The sequence below is a fragment of the Megachile rotundata genome, chromosome 6 (genome assembly GCF_050947335.1).
Source record: "Megachile rotundata isolate GNS110a chromosome 6, iyMegRotu1, whole genome shotgun sequence".
Taxonomy (NCBI): Eukaryota; Metazoa; Arthropoda; class Insecta; order Hymenoptera; family Megachilidae; genus Megachile; species Megachile rotundata.
In genome coordinates, this window is record NC_134988.1 from 16,165,857 (window position 1) to 16,180,135 (window position 14,279).

Below are 14,279 nucleotides of genomic sequence, written 5' to 3' on the forward strand. Positions count from 1 at the left end.
AGATGTTTACTGTTTACAATTGTAATTATTTAGAATTCCATCTCTCAATTTAAACTTTCCATATTCAGTCCATGCAATATTAATATCGCTTGGGTTAATCTTTCAGCTATTTCATTTTAGATTTCATTTTCGTCTCAATGTTATACTGCATTTTTAAGTTCATTCAGTTTGTCTTGTCTCGTACGCATCATCGTAGTGATTACTTCTAACTAGAAAAATCTAGGTCCTAGAAACTTTAACTAGGAGAATGTATTAGGATTGTGTAAGTAACAGAGATGACTCTTGGTGACTCAGCCAGGCAAGAAAAGTAATAGAAAGAAATGGGAATGACAAGGGACAGAACAGAAAGAAGTCTTGGCGAAGTCCGAATGTAGAGACTAACGAGGAAAAAGTAATACAGCTTCTTGGCTAGAAATATGAGTTGCGGTGGTTTGCGGCAACAACAGAGCAGTTTAATTAGAGCGAGAGCAAACCACCGGTGGACTGGAAATTCAGCCAGAAAGTTGTGCTGGATCCATGAACCTTGTTCGAGAAGTATTCGTTGGAAAATCATTTTCCGGGACGTTTAAGATTGAAGAAGTTCAGGGTTAGAATTCAACTGTTCCAATCTTCGTTCCTGTCAAAAATCAATTTCTACCGAATCCTCCTTTTATCCGGCAGCAGATCAAACAGCGAATCGTTTAAATTTCGACGATGAGCTCCTCAAGTTACTCGGAATAATCGCGTTCCGAAGCTTCGCTTGTGCGCTCTCGCTCGCGACGATACTTGCATAGCTAATGGACGGAGATCGATCGAATCAGAAATCCAACAGCTTCCTGTCCGAAGCGATTCTGTAGTTCATTTATCGTGGCCATGGAGTTGCATCCAAAATGTCGAACGCGGTTTAAACTTGGACGGAAAAGTATCCGCATTATGAGCAATCGTGGCTGACAAGGATGCTCGATAGAGTTTCTTCGCATGCATATTCATAACCGCTTCTCGTTTTCTCCAAGTTATCTGACTGTAAATTCAGTTATTAGTACAGTTCACTGGCTAACTAACGGCTCGTTGAATAGCACGCGAACTATTCGTGACGTATGGATTAGAGTAATTTCACGAATACTTGACGACCGGCAAAATGTTCGGCCATATGTTCGCGTATCGTATGAATTATTCCTAACAATTTTATTCCATTAACCCCGTAAAACTACGTCTATTCGCTTTGACGAGCTACAATCGTGAGCCGAGATTAATTGTCAGTTTAACGGAACGGATCCGACTCGTTTCACCGAAACTGGAAAACGTTGTTACACGGATCTCCCTTCACGTTCGTGTAATTAGCGATTAAATTGCTAATCTGAACCTACACCGGTTACCCGATATCCATAACCTTTCGCCGTTATGGTTCGGTAAAATATCGAACTGGCAACCACGTGACACCATGTTGCATCGTTCTCGAATAATTATCGCCATAATCACCGATGATGGATAATTGGATATCTCGATAGTTTCATAGAATCCTCTGTTAATACTTGCTACTCGAGGTAGTCAGCTCGTTGTATAACAGAAATTCGAAATTAACCTATGCATTAATGTACCCCCAATCAAGAGTAGACCGCAAAAGAAATTTCACTCTCCATCGAGTAATTTAAAGATTCTCAATAGTTTGAAAAGTGTAAGAGGAATTGGTATTTGACGCCATCATCGTAAAGCTTATCGGTGGACCAATGGACGCCATTTACATCGGCTACCTTGGCAATCTCCGTTCCCAGCTTTGTCCTTCCCCCATCAGGATTTCTCGTTCATCTTAGCGACCACACGATTTCTCAATTTCTTCTCGGCTGTTTTACGATCGCAGGAAAGAAGAGATTTCCCCGTATCCTGCTGATCCATGCTGAATTTTATTTCACGCATACAATCGTTGGAACGAGTCGTAATAAAACGGAAGGAAAACAGTGATTTGTCCGTGATATTCAGCTAACACTAAGGCCACGAGGGAAGAAATATTTCTTCTTCGAATGTTATCGATCGGATGGATGCTTGCATTCAACGAACAGATTGAATAATTTAAGAGTAGTTTTCAAGCTCGTGTGAACGGCTGTTACGTATTCCACGTGCGTTCTCAAGGTTTGCCTTGAAAACAGAAACAGGAACATCTCATTCGAGCGAGCACGTGTGCACGTTCCGCTTGCGATGCACGGAACGGTGTCTCTGCTTCTGTAATAAAAGCACTATTCTATACTCGTAACTAGCTTGAAAATCTTAATCATTCCTTACTAATGTAATAGAAACGAACAAATGTTTCGATAATGAAGCGGTGGTCTGATATCTTCCCATGGTGCTTAGAGAGGTGCTAAAATTAAACTAGCAACGCTGAGATTATCGGTGCTCGAATTTCGAGAGCTAACAAAGTTGGCAATCGCATAAAGAAAATTGCTATCTTTGATACTTATCAAAAGCGATTTCGACGTGCTACACGAATCGCAGGGGTCTGACAAATAAACGATCTCGATCGTAAACAAGATTTAAAAGTAGTTATTAGCCGGATCCATAAAAAAAAGGAATTGTTCTGTTGGATGTTGCGCGAAGCTCGTATCGTCGCGTCATTAAGCACACCGTTGATTTAAATGGAGTAGAAAACCATTTAACGTAAACCATGACGCCTGTAACGTCGAGCCGTTAATTTCAACATTGATTTAAGCCGTGTAGAAACCAATTTAACTTGCGCCTGACTGTGCAGCCTCGATGCAACATCCGGTACTCCTGCGGTCAACATCGAGGCCCAGCATGCGATAAATTATGAACCCAGACGAATTTTCCGTTGATGAATCGTCTGGTTTTGGCGGGGTAAAGATCGATCCAGATGCCATTAATCGTAAATTTACTGTCGGGAGGCGGACAATTTGAAATTCGTTCGGATAAGCCCATAGCGACGTCGATGACACGAATTTTTTGTCCGCTGATATTTCGGGATTTTCATGAAAATATTTCCGCGCGTTTCATTTCGAAGCGTTTTGTTTGTCCAGGCATGAACGCGCTAATTGCTTGTCCATCAATGACGAACGACCTATTGCGACGTTGACAATTCATTTTTGCAAAGTATCACGGTTAGTTTAATTACGATCGCAATTAGTTTTACAGTATTTACAACGAAGGCCGATAACAAGCGAGTTTATGTTACAAATCACTTCTCCCGTTTATCGAGTTCATGAGTTTGCTTGTTTCATTAAAATTTCAATCGCAAAAGCATTACCGATGTACTGTATTTCACTGCCAAAGGCAGTTGTGCATTCATGATCAAATAGTTTCGTGTTAAGCCTGGATCACCGATATCGAGTTGTCTATACCACGTTCTACTTGTCTGACCGCGATAAGGTACTCTTCTACTCGACTGACCACTACACGGACCTATTCTACTTGTCTGTTCACCCGTGCTTTAATGCCGTGACTGACCATGCGAGGACATATTCTACTTGTCTGACCATCCGTCATCTGTTACTAATTGTCAGACAACATCGTCTTAATCCACTTAGCCTATCAGCTACAACTTTACATTCGAATAAACTTCGCTATCTACTTGTCTGATCAGACTTGTACTACTTATTTGATTATGTACAAATTCATACTTATCTACGCTTTGATACTACAGCTGTCTGACTATACATTTTTATTCTACTTCTCTTCTCTCTAAAGTCACATTCTACTCGTCTCACATCGACTAATACTACTTCTGTGACTGTTCAGACTCGCGTTCTACTGTTTTGACTACACACATCACTGTACTTATCTGAATACACCGTTTTATTCATTATCTGGCTACATACGGTCGTATTCCATTTGTCTGACCACACACCGCCCAGTACTACTTCTCCAGCCAACCGCTACGGTGCTTTACCGTACCCTAGCGCATTTAAATTTTAAAGCAGTCGATGTTACTGTGTTTTGCCTTTTAACTGCAAATGTTCAATGAACCATGTATCCCATACATTATACGAGTTGCTTTTTGTCGAGGCAATGAAACAGATATCAGTTACGCGAATAAATGTACGAGGCGTCGTACGCGATGCAAAAGAAAGATTATGGCCCGAAGAAGTTCGTGAACTTGGCGGGGAATTACGGTCGCTGACGAAAGTTCCGCGTTTAAAAATTCTTAAACTAAAGACTCGCGAAGTCGTGACAAGTATTTTGTCCCTGACACGAGACACAAGAAGACAAGAAGTGAACTAAGAGTTCTTCGTTGGGAATTATTAATTCGAGCGAGTAATACGTGAAATTCCTCGCGAAGAGGAAGAGAAATTGTCCGGTTCAGTTCTTTTTCGAGAATCCTCTGTAATCAGCTTATGAATTATTTACGTGAAGCCTGTAGGATCGCGTGTATTTAACCGGAACGCTGATTAAAACTGTCGGCTTGTGTGATCTTACAAAAATTACCGTATACCGGCTCAAAGCATGCGCTGAAATTAATTTTGTCCATTATCCCTTTGACTTTCATACAATAAACTACAGATCAACGTTGCAATTTCATAAAATTGTTCAAAGCTCCGGCATCGACTTTAAGCTCCGTCGTTATGTCTGGCTAGAAGCCAGCCAAGCTTGAATCGCTGGTCCTTATAGAAATCCTGTAATTAAGAATATCCTGTTATCCAGCCCGTAGAAGTTGAATGGCTCCCTTGCGGAAATAATACTACTGTAATTCGTTATTTTTATCTCGTCTAATAAGATTTTTATTTTTATCGATTCTCGTATTTTACTTTTACCGTGAAAGCGAAATACGTCGAAATATATATTCCTGAATTATACTTGTACATTGTTCTGTTCCTAAATCCCTGAACTCCGATATTTTTAGTATGGAAGTACTCTCTGGGAATATTCTGCAATAAATGATGAAAATTGATGTTGCAGGGAATCTGTTCGTGATAGCGGCGATCCTGTTGGAGCGAAATCTTCAGTCAGTGGCGAATTATTTAATCGTCAGTTTGGCTGTCGCTGATCTAATGGTCGCCTGCCTTGTCATGCCTCTCGGAGCAGTTTACGAGGTAGGTAATTTAACGAAGCTATTAAATGTCATCCCTCGTGATCGCACAGCTTGTTACGAATCTCAATTCCCTCATAAAGCCGTAATTTCGATAAAAATTCGCGCTCTCTCGGCGCAATAAGCGAACGATTCGTACAATTTCACATCCGTGGCGACTATTATTTTAAAATGAAAAAACCGATGAATAAAGCGATGTATAAAACTGCGATCAAACGAAGGGTACTCGAGAAATTCCGTGAAATTCGGTCACCGTGAATTTCACCGGGAAACACGTAATTAAGCGGATTCGTTTCACGAGTATAGGAAACTCGATTGAGCCTACACGGATAAGGTGGCCGTTTGCGTATACGCGAAAGTTATGTCCATTAATTTTAACCAAGCCGGTGGTCAGTCCGTAGGGTTTCCAGTGGTTATTTGAAGTCGACCATCCATGATCACGCCCGGTTCGGGAGTTAACTCGTTTAGTAGTTTGCACGGTGATCAAGTTTTACAACTTGACAGTCGCAGAGTTTTCGATAGAAAGCAGATGTCCATTTTGCATACCGGTAATCGACACGACTGAAAATGTTAGAAATATCAGCAAATATCGATCGATAACGGTAATCGTAGACTCTCGAGTAAGAGATTTTACTTTCGCACTGAATAAGATTCAATTTCATTCATTAGCCTGGTTAAGTTCGAGGTTTCGCTTTTAATGTATTCCGATGGGTTTGCGAAATCCGAAGAGACTCGTGTTACCGAACGATGATGTATAATTAAAATGGACTCTCGTTACGTAAGAAGCTCGTTACGGCGCCCTTCTTTGAGAATTAATTATCATTTCAAAGTTCGTAAGACGATTACCGGCCAACTTACACAATCGCTTACACGAGCTCTCGAATATTTTCCTCGTCCTACCCCGCCGACCTGAGCGTTTCCGTTGTTCGCGTGATATCCTCCAAGTTACCTCAAAGCCCTTAAAACACACAACCTATGGCACGTCACGAAAACGCTGAATTCAAGAAATGCCGAAGTTGGAGAGCTTACGATCCTGTTTTCGGTAATTTCGAAATATAAGACCAAAGTTTTGCAACTTCGGTTATCGATAAAATTCAATAAGCAAACATTCGACGCATAAAAATCTTCAATTTCTCGGTTTTTACAATATTTTTATACTCCGTATTTTCAAAAAATGTCCACGTTTTTAAATTAAGTTCAAATCGATAGATTGTGGATGACGGTTTAATTGGTACGCCAACATGTCTGACCATACACCGATCATTGTCACTGCTACCCGCGTTAACCACTTTACTCCAACGTGTACCGATCGTAAATCGATCATTATAATCTGATAAACAGTTTACAACGTCCATTACGTATCTCAATGCGTCCCCTGGAATATGACCGAAGTGACGTAATAGATTGTCCCGAAACGAAAAATTCGAAAAACTAACACTGATGGAACAAAATTGTCCGACGTTGCGGGTTGAGCCGCAAAAATTGGAAAAATATCGGCACCGGTGAAAATCTCTGACGTAAATCGAGGATTATAATTCCGTAGCCGTTGTCAGTGTATTTTCACGAGGATGGAATAATAGCTTGCTCTGATTCCAATGAATTCACGGCGCATACTGGGGAAAAGCTTTGTTTTATTTCTTTTCTACAAATTTCATCGTGCTCCAGGGCATCCCTATTTGGAACTTTCACAAAGATTCTACTTCGTGTCTGTGTGTGCGAATGAACATGGCCCTAGTTGTGGCTCTGGTAACGATGCGTATACCTTCAGTCGCGTGTTTCAACTTCGCCTAGGCTCGCAACTTCTCATTGCGGTTTCATTAGGTTTACTAAAAACGAGCGGGAAATAGCACTGCTGGAATTCTCCAAGAATTTATGAGTTAACGACCTTAGACATTTTCCTCGAATATGTAAATGATATCGGGGCACCAATTTCGGGACACGCGTTGGCGTAGTCAGAACTTTTGAGGTTAGAACCTCACCTCCGCTATTATTGTCAACATTCCACGCTTATCTTACAAGCAAATTCAATTTTGTATATGGAGAAATAAAGAGGATTGAGGAATTAAAAATTTGGAATTCAGGTATTGCGACATTTTTGTCAATTTTAAACTGTACAAATTCTAAAGGTAGCCTACATTGTACACATGCATTGTACCCAGTGGATGTAAAACGTGTCAGGATTCGGTGACACAAAGATATCGCAAAATCATAACTATTGTATCTCGGGACTTTGTGTTCGCTGCATAAGCGATTGGAAATTGGATACTCGATATTTGGCGTTGAATCAGCAAGCAGCCGAGAGCAAAGCGTTTACGTATACACGCGCGGAGAATGACAATAAAAGGATAGACCGTCTGGAGGTATGCAGGCAACGCAACAACGGTAGCAGAAATCCGCTGATGCCGAATTCCTGGTGTAACCGAATGCACGTCGTATTGTTGAACGGAAAAACAGACGGACAACGGTTTGTTGGCCGACATTCGAGGTTTCCAATTACATTACGAGGGACCAAAGCTCGTTCGATGCTTGGCCATCAAGCGGGGAGCGACAGAAAGAGGACAGATGGCGAGGTAAAAGACAAGGAGAAGTGGCGGAAGGAGAGACGGAAAAAGAAAGGCGCATTTTCCACGCCATGTGCTTTAAACGCGATCGTACTCGAGCTCGCGAGAGTAGAGAATGGAAAATTGAAGCCGTCTAGGAGTTCCTTGGTATAGTGCGCCGTTCTTGTTTGACGCAGGTTGGAACAAAACAGTGGAAAACGTCGAGGAGCGAATGTGTATAAACGGCGAATAACATTATGGGCGTGGCGTAACGCGAAAGGCTAATGGAGAAGCAAACGTACGAAGAAAACTAATTACAAGGACGCGAGAGGTAAAGTTTGAATAGAGAATGTTTTTCGAGTAATAAAAACGACCACCGTTTCGCTCTAACAGACCAGCGCTTTCTATGGCATTCTTAAATCAAGACAATCCTACAAAAGACTACTCGTACAAAAGAGTAATCCCGACAACTTGTACGGATGAATCGAAACGTTCTGGAATTATCTTTAGTCCCTCTACAAGAATACCGCTCATGTAAAGAGCTATGATTTATTTTTATACGCGTGTTCTCTTCGAGAAGTTTGAAACTGGAGCTCGATAATAAGAAGGAACTTTCAGCGAAAGTCGATTAAATTGCAGCGAACTAAACGGCGAACAAGCGATGACAGTCAAGACGGTTGTATGTAAATCATCCCGAGACGTTCAACGTGGCCTATAATTCTCAGACAATAAGGCAAGAAGCTTCTTTACCTAATGAGAAGCTGCTTGCTAAGCTGTCTAACCAAATGACTGAACATCAGTCACGAGTGTTACGGAATGAGAAATTCCCCGAAGATTGAGATCGAGTGGCTTCACCTTAGAGGATTACACGCCTCGGAATTTCTCCGATATGTCTTACTTCTATGAAGGATAAATACAGACACCTACGTGGACCGAAGCTTTTCCTCGTCGAACATGCACATCTGGCGAGTACGTACATTCTACAATTTCGGACATGTACGCGAACATGTTGCATCGTGTTAACACGACAACCTCCCACATTCAGACAGAACGCTCTGAAACCAGACATGTAATGAAAAATCCGAAAGCATTCGGTACTTTTACTGAATACCGTTTACGGTACAATTGAACCCTTTTAATAGCACGTGGAACATAGCGTGCGGTAAATGCAAGGTATGTTAAACGTAATGCTTGACAAATGGAACCAAATACAATGCTTAGTAAATACTACATGTGACAAACTCAACGCGTGATGAATATAATGCATGGTGAGCGCAGCGCATGGTAATCTGAAACCCGACTGCACCGCGTGTAGTAATATAACGCGTGACGATGTAACATTTGACTCGGTAAAAATGTCCACAAAAGATTTGCCAGTTTTTCAACGTCGTAATAAATATCTTGGGAGAATAAAGATTTGGTTTTATGAACAATGTGTATAAACACGTCGCGTCCAACGGGCTGGAATTGACAGATTTTCATGGTCGATCATTCGATGGATGTTTAAACAACGCTTCTTTCAATGTCGATGATTGATATCGTAGGGTGAACTTGAATGAAAGCTAATCCGATTACTATGGCATGTCAAAAATCAATAGAGACAAGCTTTACAATATACTACATTGTGTTTGTCAGTTTTTACTTAATCTGGTAACCAAATTTATGAGTATGTCCATAAAATCTTGGCACGTTTCGGAGCAACTTTGTTCTGCACCTGTCTCCCATAAATCAAAATGTGCTGACCAATCTTTTGAATTTAACAATTTTTTTGAAACTTGCTACATTGTTGCCGAAACAATGCGCGAAAGTTTTCGTTCCCGCAGCGTTTTTATAGATGAGCGTGCGACTATAATATTCTATTGATTTTTAAATTTCATTTCACAGCAGCCGAACTTTCATTGTTCATTCATTCGTTTGAAGAACGTTCCTTCCACGGAAAATTTCGCGTTCAAACGTTTCCGTGCTACCTTTTTGTTTTACACCGTTCGATCTATCTCCGAAAAATTTTTCCCGCCGGACTTTTGTCTCTTTTATTATTCGATAAATTCATTTCGCTTCCTTTCTATTTCCTTCGTGTTCCCTTTTATCTCGCTTCTGGTTATCTTTGTTGCCCCTTCACGGTAATTTTTTCGATGAAAGGTCAAATTTTATTCGCTACCACCCGTGTATTTTATCTTCCTTATGTTTCCGACTTCCTTCTTTCCCAGGTCTCCCTGTTCTTTCCACTTCCTCGAACGGTTTCTTATTTCAGAAACTTTCCTCGGTATCGTGGCCGGTTGTAACCATTAATACGTTTCACTTTATTCGATTAACAATATTAATTACCCCGCTTCTCGAGCACACTTTATTCGTTTGTTTCTCATAAATCCATTTTTATTATTCACCAGCTGCGAGAACGGTAGAATATTTCAAAAGATTCACCCGGAAAAAAAATGTAAACTGTCGCGTTTACTAATATATTCCGTTGCACAACTGCGAATCATACAAATTCATGTCGTAAAAATGAAATAGCGAGACGTTACCGTTAAAATTTACACGTTCCGTTGAAATTTATCAGTCCAGAAGTGGAGATCTGCAAATCTATGAATTTAATCAAGTATAATTCCACGTGAAATCCCAAACGAGAAAAACACGTCGAAGGCAATCCTTCCAGCGAGCAGAAAAGTGGAACGATACAAAATCGAATGCAATCAATTGACGAGGTAAAGAATGCCGCAGAACGTTCGTCAAACACATGACATTTCCCCGACGAAGCAACGATATACACTGGAGCGAAGATACTGTCTGGTTGGCAGAAATTTAATCGAATATCGACGATAAATCGGTGCCTCGTACATGTACAACTTATAGCTGCCCGCAATCGGATGAATCATTGGCGGCCAGATTGATCGCGTTATCCACCATGAAACAAGCATCGTCTTTGCCTATCGGAGAACTATGTGTCTGGAAAATATTCAGTTAACGGACTGAAGAAAGATTTTAACACTATTCACTTATATAGTTTTTGAAATCGATCTACTCTGTTCAAAGGGAGATTAGGAAAATGAGATTTAGGCTGAGGGTGTGTGATAATTAGGGATCTTTAGATTGAGGTTATGGTAGATGTGACACTTGAGAAAACGGGTGAGAGACTTTTGGAGTTGGTGATGTATGTGGTGATTTAGGATATGGTGAATATGATGTACGATATGACGCGTGGTGAATACGCGGAGTGAATGTGATATGTGGGGAATATGGCGCGTGGGAAGTATAGGGCGTGGAAATATGACGCGTGGAAATATGGCGCGTAGAGATGCGATGCATGGTGAATACAGCGTGTGGAAGTACGGCGCGTGGAAATTCAATGCGTGGTGAATGCAGCGCGTGGGAAGTATGGTGCGTGGAAGTATGACGTGTGGAATTATGGCGCGTGAAGATGCGATGCATGGTGAATACAGCGCGTGGATATACGGCGCGTGGAAATTCAATGCGTGGTGAATACAGCGCGTGGAAATACGGCGCGTGGAGATGCAATGCGTAGTGAATTCAGCGCGTAGGAAGTATGATGCGTGGAAATATGACGCGTGGAGATGCAATGCGTGGTGAATACAGCGCGTGGAAGTACGGCGCATGGAAATTCAATGCGTGGTGAATACAACGCGTGGGAAGTATGGAGCGTGGATATATGACGCGTGGAAATATGGCGCGTGGAGATGCAATGCGTGGTAAATACAGCGCGTGGAAATACGGCGCGTGGAGACACAATGCGTGGCGAATACAGCGCGTGGAAATACAATGCGTGGAACTACGGTGCGTGGAAATACAATGCGTGGAACTACGGCGCATAGAAATACTACCTGTGGCAAATACGATGCGTGGAAATAGAACACGTGGTGATTACTACGCGTAGTAAATTCGGCGCGTGGAAATACGAAGCATGGAAGTACAGCGCGTGGCAAATACGACCCGTGCAAATACGGTGCATAGTAAATACAACGCATGGAAATACAATCCGTGAAACTCCAAAACGTGGAATTACAAAGCGTGAAAACACCGCATATATCCATAAAAATTGCATACAAATGAAAAGATGCATATAAAAGTGTAATAGTAGCAAACTGATTAACATTATAATTGTTATCCACAGCCCTGGTTGAAACGACCATAATGTATTCCCTTGTTTTCTCGTAGACGAGTCGAACAACATTCTCCGCGATACCAGTGAACGTTCCCTTGCAGCATTATTCACTTTGCTGCACGATGTTGTTCCATCTGTTTGCACAGAGATTTAGTTCCCCTCGACGGGCATGCCAGTGCACACATTATGTTAACGTTCTCGTTGAAGAATGCTCCTACGCGTAAAACCAGTGGTGAGACTCTTTCTGAATAACGCTGGTTATTACGAAACCTCGCGGCACTCACTGTCGTTATCATAATCTCAATTTTTCATGCAAGATTATTCAGTTCAAGTAGAAAACGGCTCTTTGTAAATTACCGAGTGTACAATATATCTTATTGCAAGGATTGCTGTACTTTATACTTTGCTGGCTGGTGGAAAATATCGAGTATGGGGGAAAAAATCTTTTGACGTACGGTATAAATAACTTGTTTATCAAGCTTATCGATTTTTAACTATCGCACGACCTGGATAATAGAGATACCGCGGAAATTTTTGTGTGTTGACTCATGCAGAATTTGGGCTTCAGAGATTCGGGTTGGAAGTTTGAAAAATCAGGGATTTCAGATTTAAGAATTCGGGGACTTGGAGATGTTGAAATTTAGGAAGTTGGGAGATGTGGACATTCAGAAACGTAGAATTTGAAGATTGAGGATTTGCAAATGTAAAAATTTGAATATTTGAAGATGGAAATTTTGAAGAACCTGGTACAAGGTCCTATCCATAATACATTTCTTTCATTCCCAAATGATATTGTGCTTCTTCGGACGCAGCTTCCGTGTTCGTTTGAAATATTATCCGCTAGATACCAAGCACGTAATTAAATTCCTTATGAAGCTACCCTCAGTGTAAAAACAAATAACAAGGAATGATAATAACAAGCAAGGAATCCTTTGTTATTTAAAAAATATAAAGATCTGCTACTTGTTTTCTTTTAAACAGAAATATAGGATTTTAAACATCAGCAACCGATAACAGTGGATTAAGCGATCAGTTCAATGGTAATAAACTTAATTGTATTCCAAGTGCTTGCACAATGTTTCACGTATGACCCATGGCGTTCAACGAGTTATTCATCGTTTGTTCAAAGGAAATGGGTCTTGATCATCGATTCGCAACTTTCGAATATGAAACTCTCTGGTCAGCTGAATGAATCGGTTTAACGAACGTCATCGAACTGTACATAACGCGAAAATCTGTTATTTCGCATTGATATACAAGTACGATAACTATACAATGGCAATTGGAAAATGGGAAATCAAATTTGCTCTGCAACGAGGTAGCCTTTAGAAACAAAATATTAAAATTCAAATTTATTCTTCTCGTATTTTTATAGCCGCTATTTTATAACTCATCATGCAATTATTTTTCTATCAAAGGCTAATTACCGTTCAAAAGTTGGTAATTTTACAGAGTACGAAGCTCTTGAATATAATTTTATTAATAATCTCCCGTTGGATATAACGAGGTACAATTAATTTCTGAAGCGTTTGTGTAAATTAATCAACTGTCAAAGTAACGAATACGTTTTTGAAAGTTTCCTTGTTCCGCTAAAAACGATCGATAAAGTTTTATTGGGAAAATAAAATGGAAGCCGTAGCTCATATGCAATATGTACTTTATTACTACGAGCGTTGTTTTACGGCCAATACAATGAACGTCGATTACAACCTCTTCAATCCGCCATTCAATATCACTGATTTTATTGAGATATAAAGATGATTAATGCCAAATTGGCTCTATGAAAGCATGCCAAATGCACGAGTGTCGCTCGTAAAACTCATGATCCATGAGGAGATCCCAAAGTAACTTTAATCATATTTTGAAACACGAATGATCAGACGATCGGTCATATTCCGTGCGGCAATCGAAACTTGTTATCAACGTTTCTCAGAACGTTCCATCATTTATGGATCGATTCGGAAACAATTTCGTTCGAGGGAAAGTTCGAGGGATCGTGCGATGCATGAGAGAATTCGATGATGCTTCCCGTTGCTTAATAAACACCCGGTCGCGATGGTTAACGCTGAAATATTTACGGAAGAATCGTGCAGTGAATTCACCGAATCCTTGCCCCTACAAGATTACATTACTCTAATTGAATACTTAAAGATTTAACTAGGCACGCTTGTACGATACAGATTAATTTTACATGGTGAATATGATGTACGATATGACGCGTGGTGAATACGCGGAGTGAATGTGATGTGTGGTGAATATGACGAGTGGGAAGTATGAGGCGTGGAAATATGGCGCGTGGAGATATAACGCGTGGTGAATACAGTGTGTGGATATACGACGCGTGGAAATTCAATGCGTGGCGAATACAACGCGTGGGAAGTATGGTGCGTGGAAGTATGACGCGTGGAAATATGGCGCGTGGAGATGCAACGCGTGGGGAATACAGCGCGTGGAAATACAATGCGTGGTGAATACAACGCGTGGAAAGTATGGCGCGTGGAAGTATGACGCGTGAAAATATGGCGCGTGGAGATGCAATGCGTGAGGAATACAGCGCGTGGAAATACGGTGCGTGGATGTACGATGCGTGGTGAATACCGCGCGTGGAAAT

General features: G+C 41.0%; 1 protein-coding gene across 3 annotated transcripts in view; it reads left to right on the forward strand.

The window, feature by feature from the left end:
- Positions 1-14,279, forward strand: part of 5-HT1 (serotonin receptor) — a 111,369-nt gene that overhangs the window by 79,629 nt on the left and 17,461 nt on the right. For all 3 annotated transcript variants that reach the window (XM_076532924.1, XM_076532925.1, XM_076532926.1), the window contains one exon: positions 4,882-5,015. In XM_076532924.1, coding sequence (XP_076389039.1) covers positions 4,882-5,015 — 134 coding nt within the window. The remainder of the gene's footprint in view (positions 1-4,881; positions 5,016-14,279) is intronic.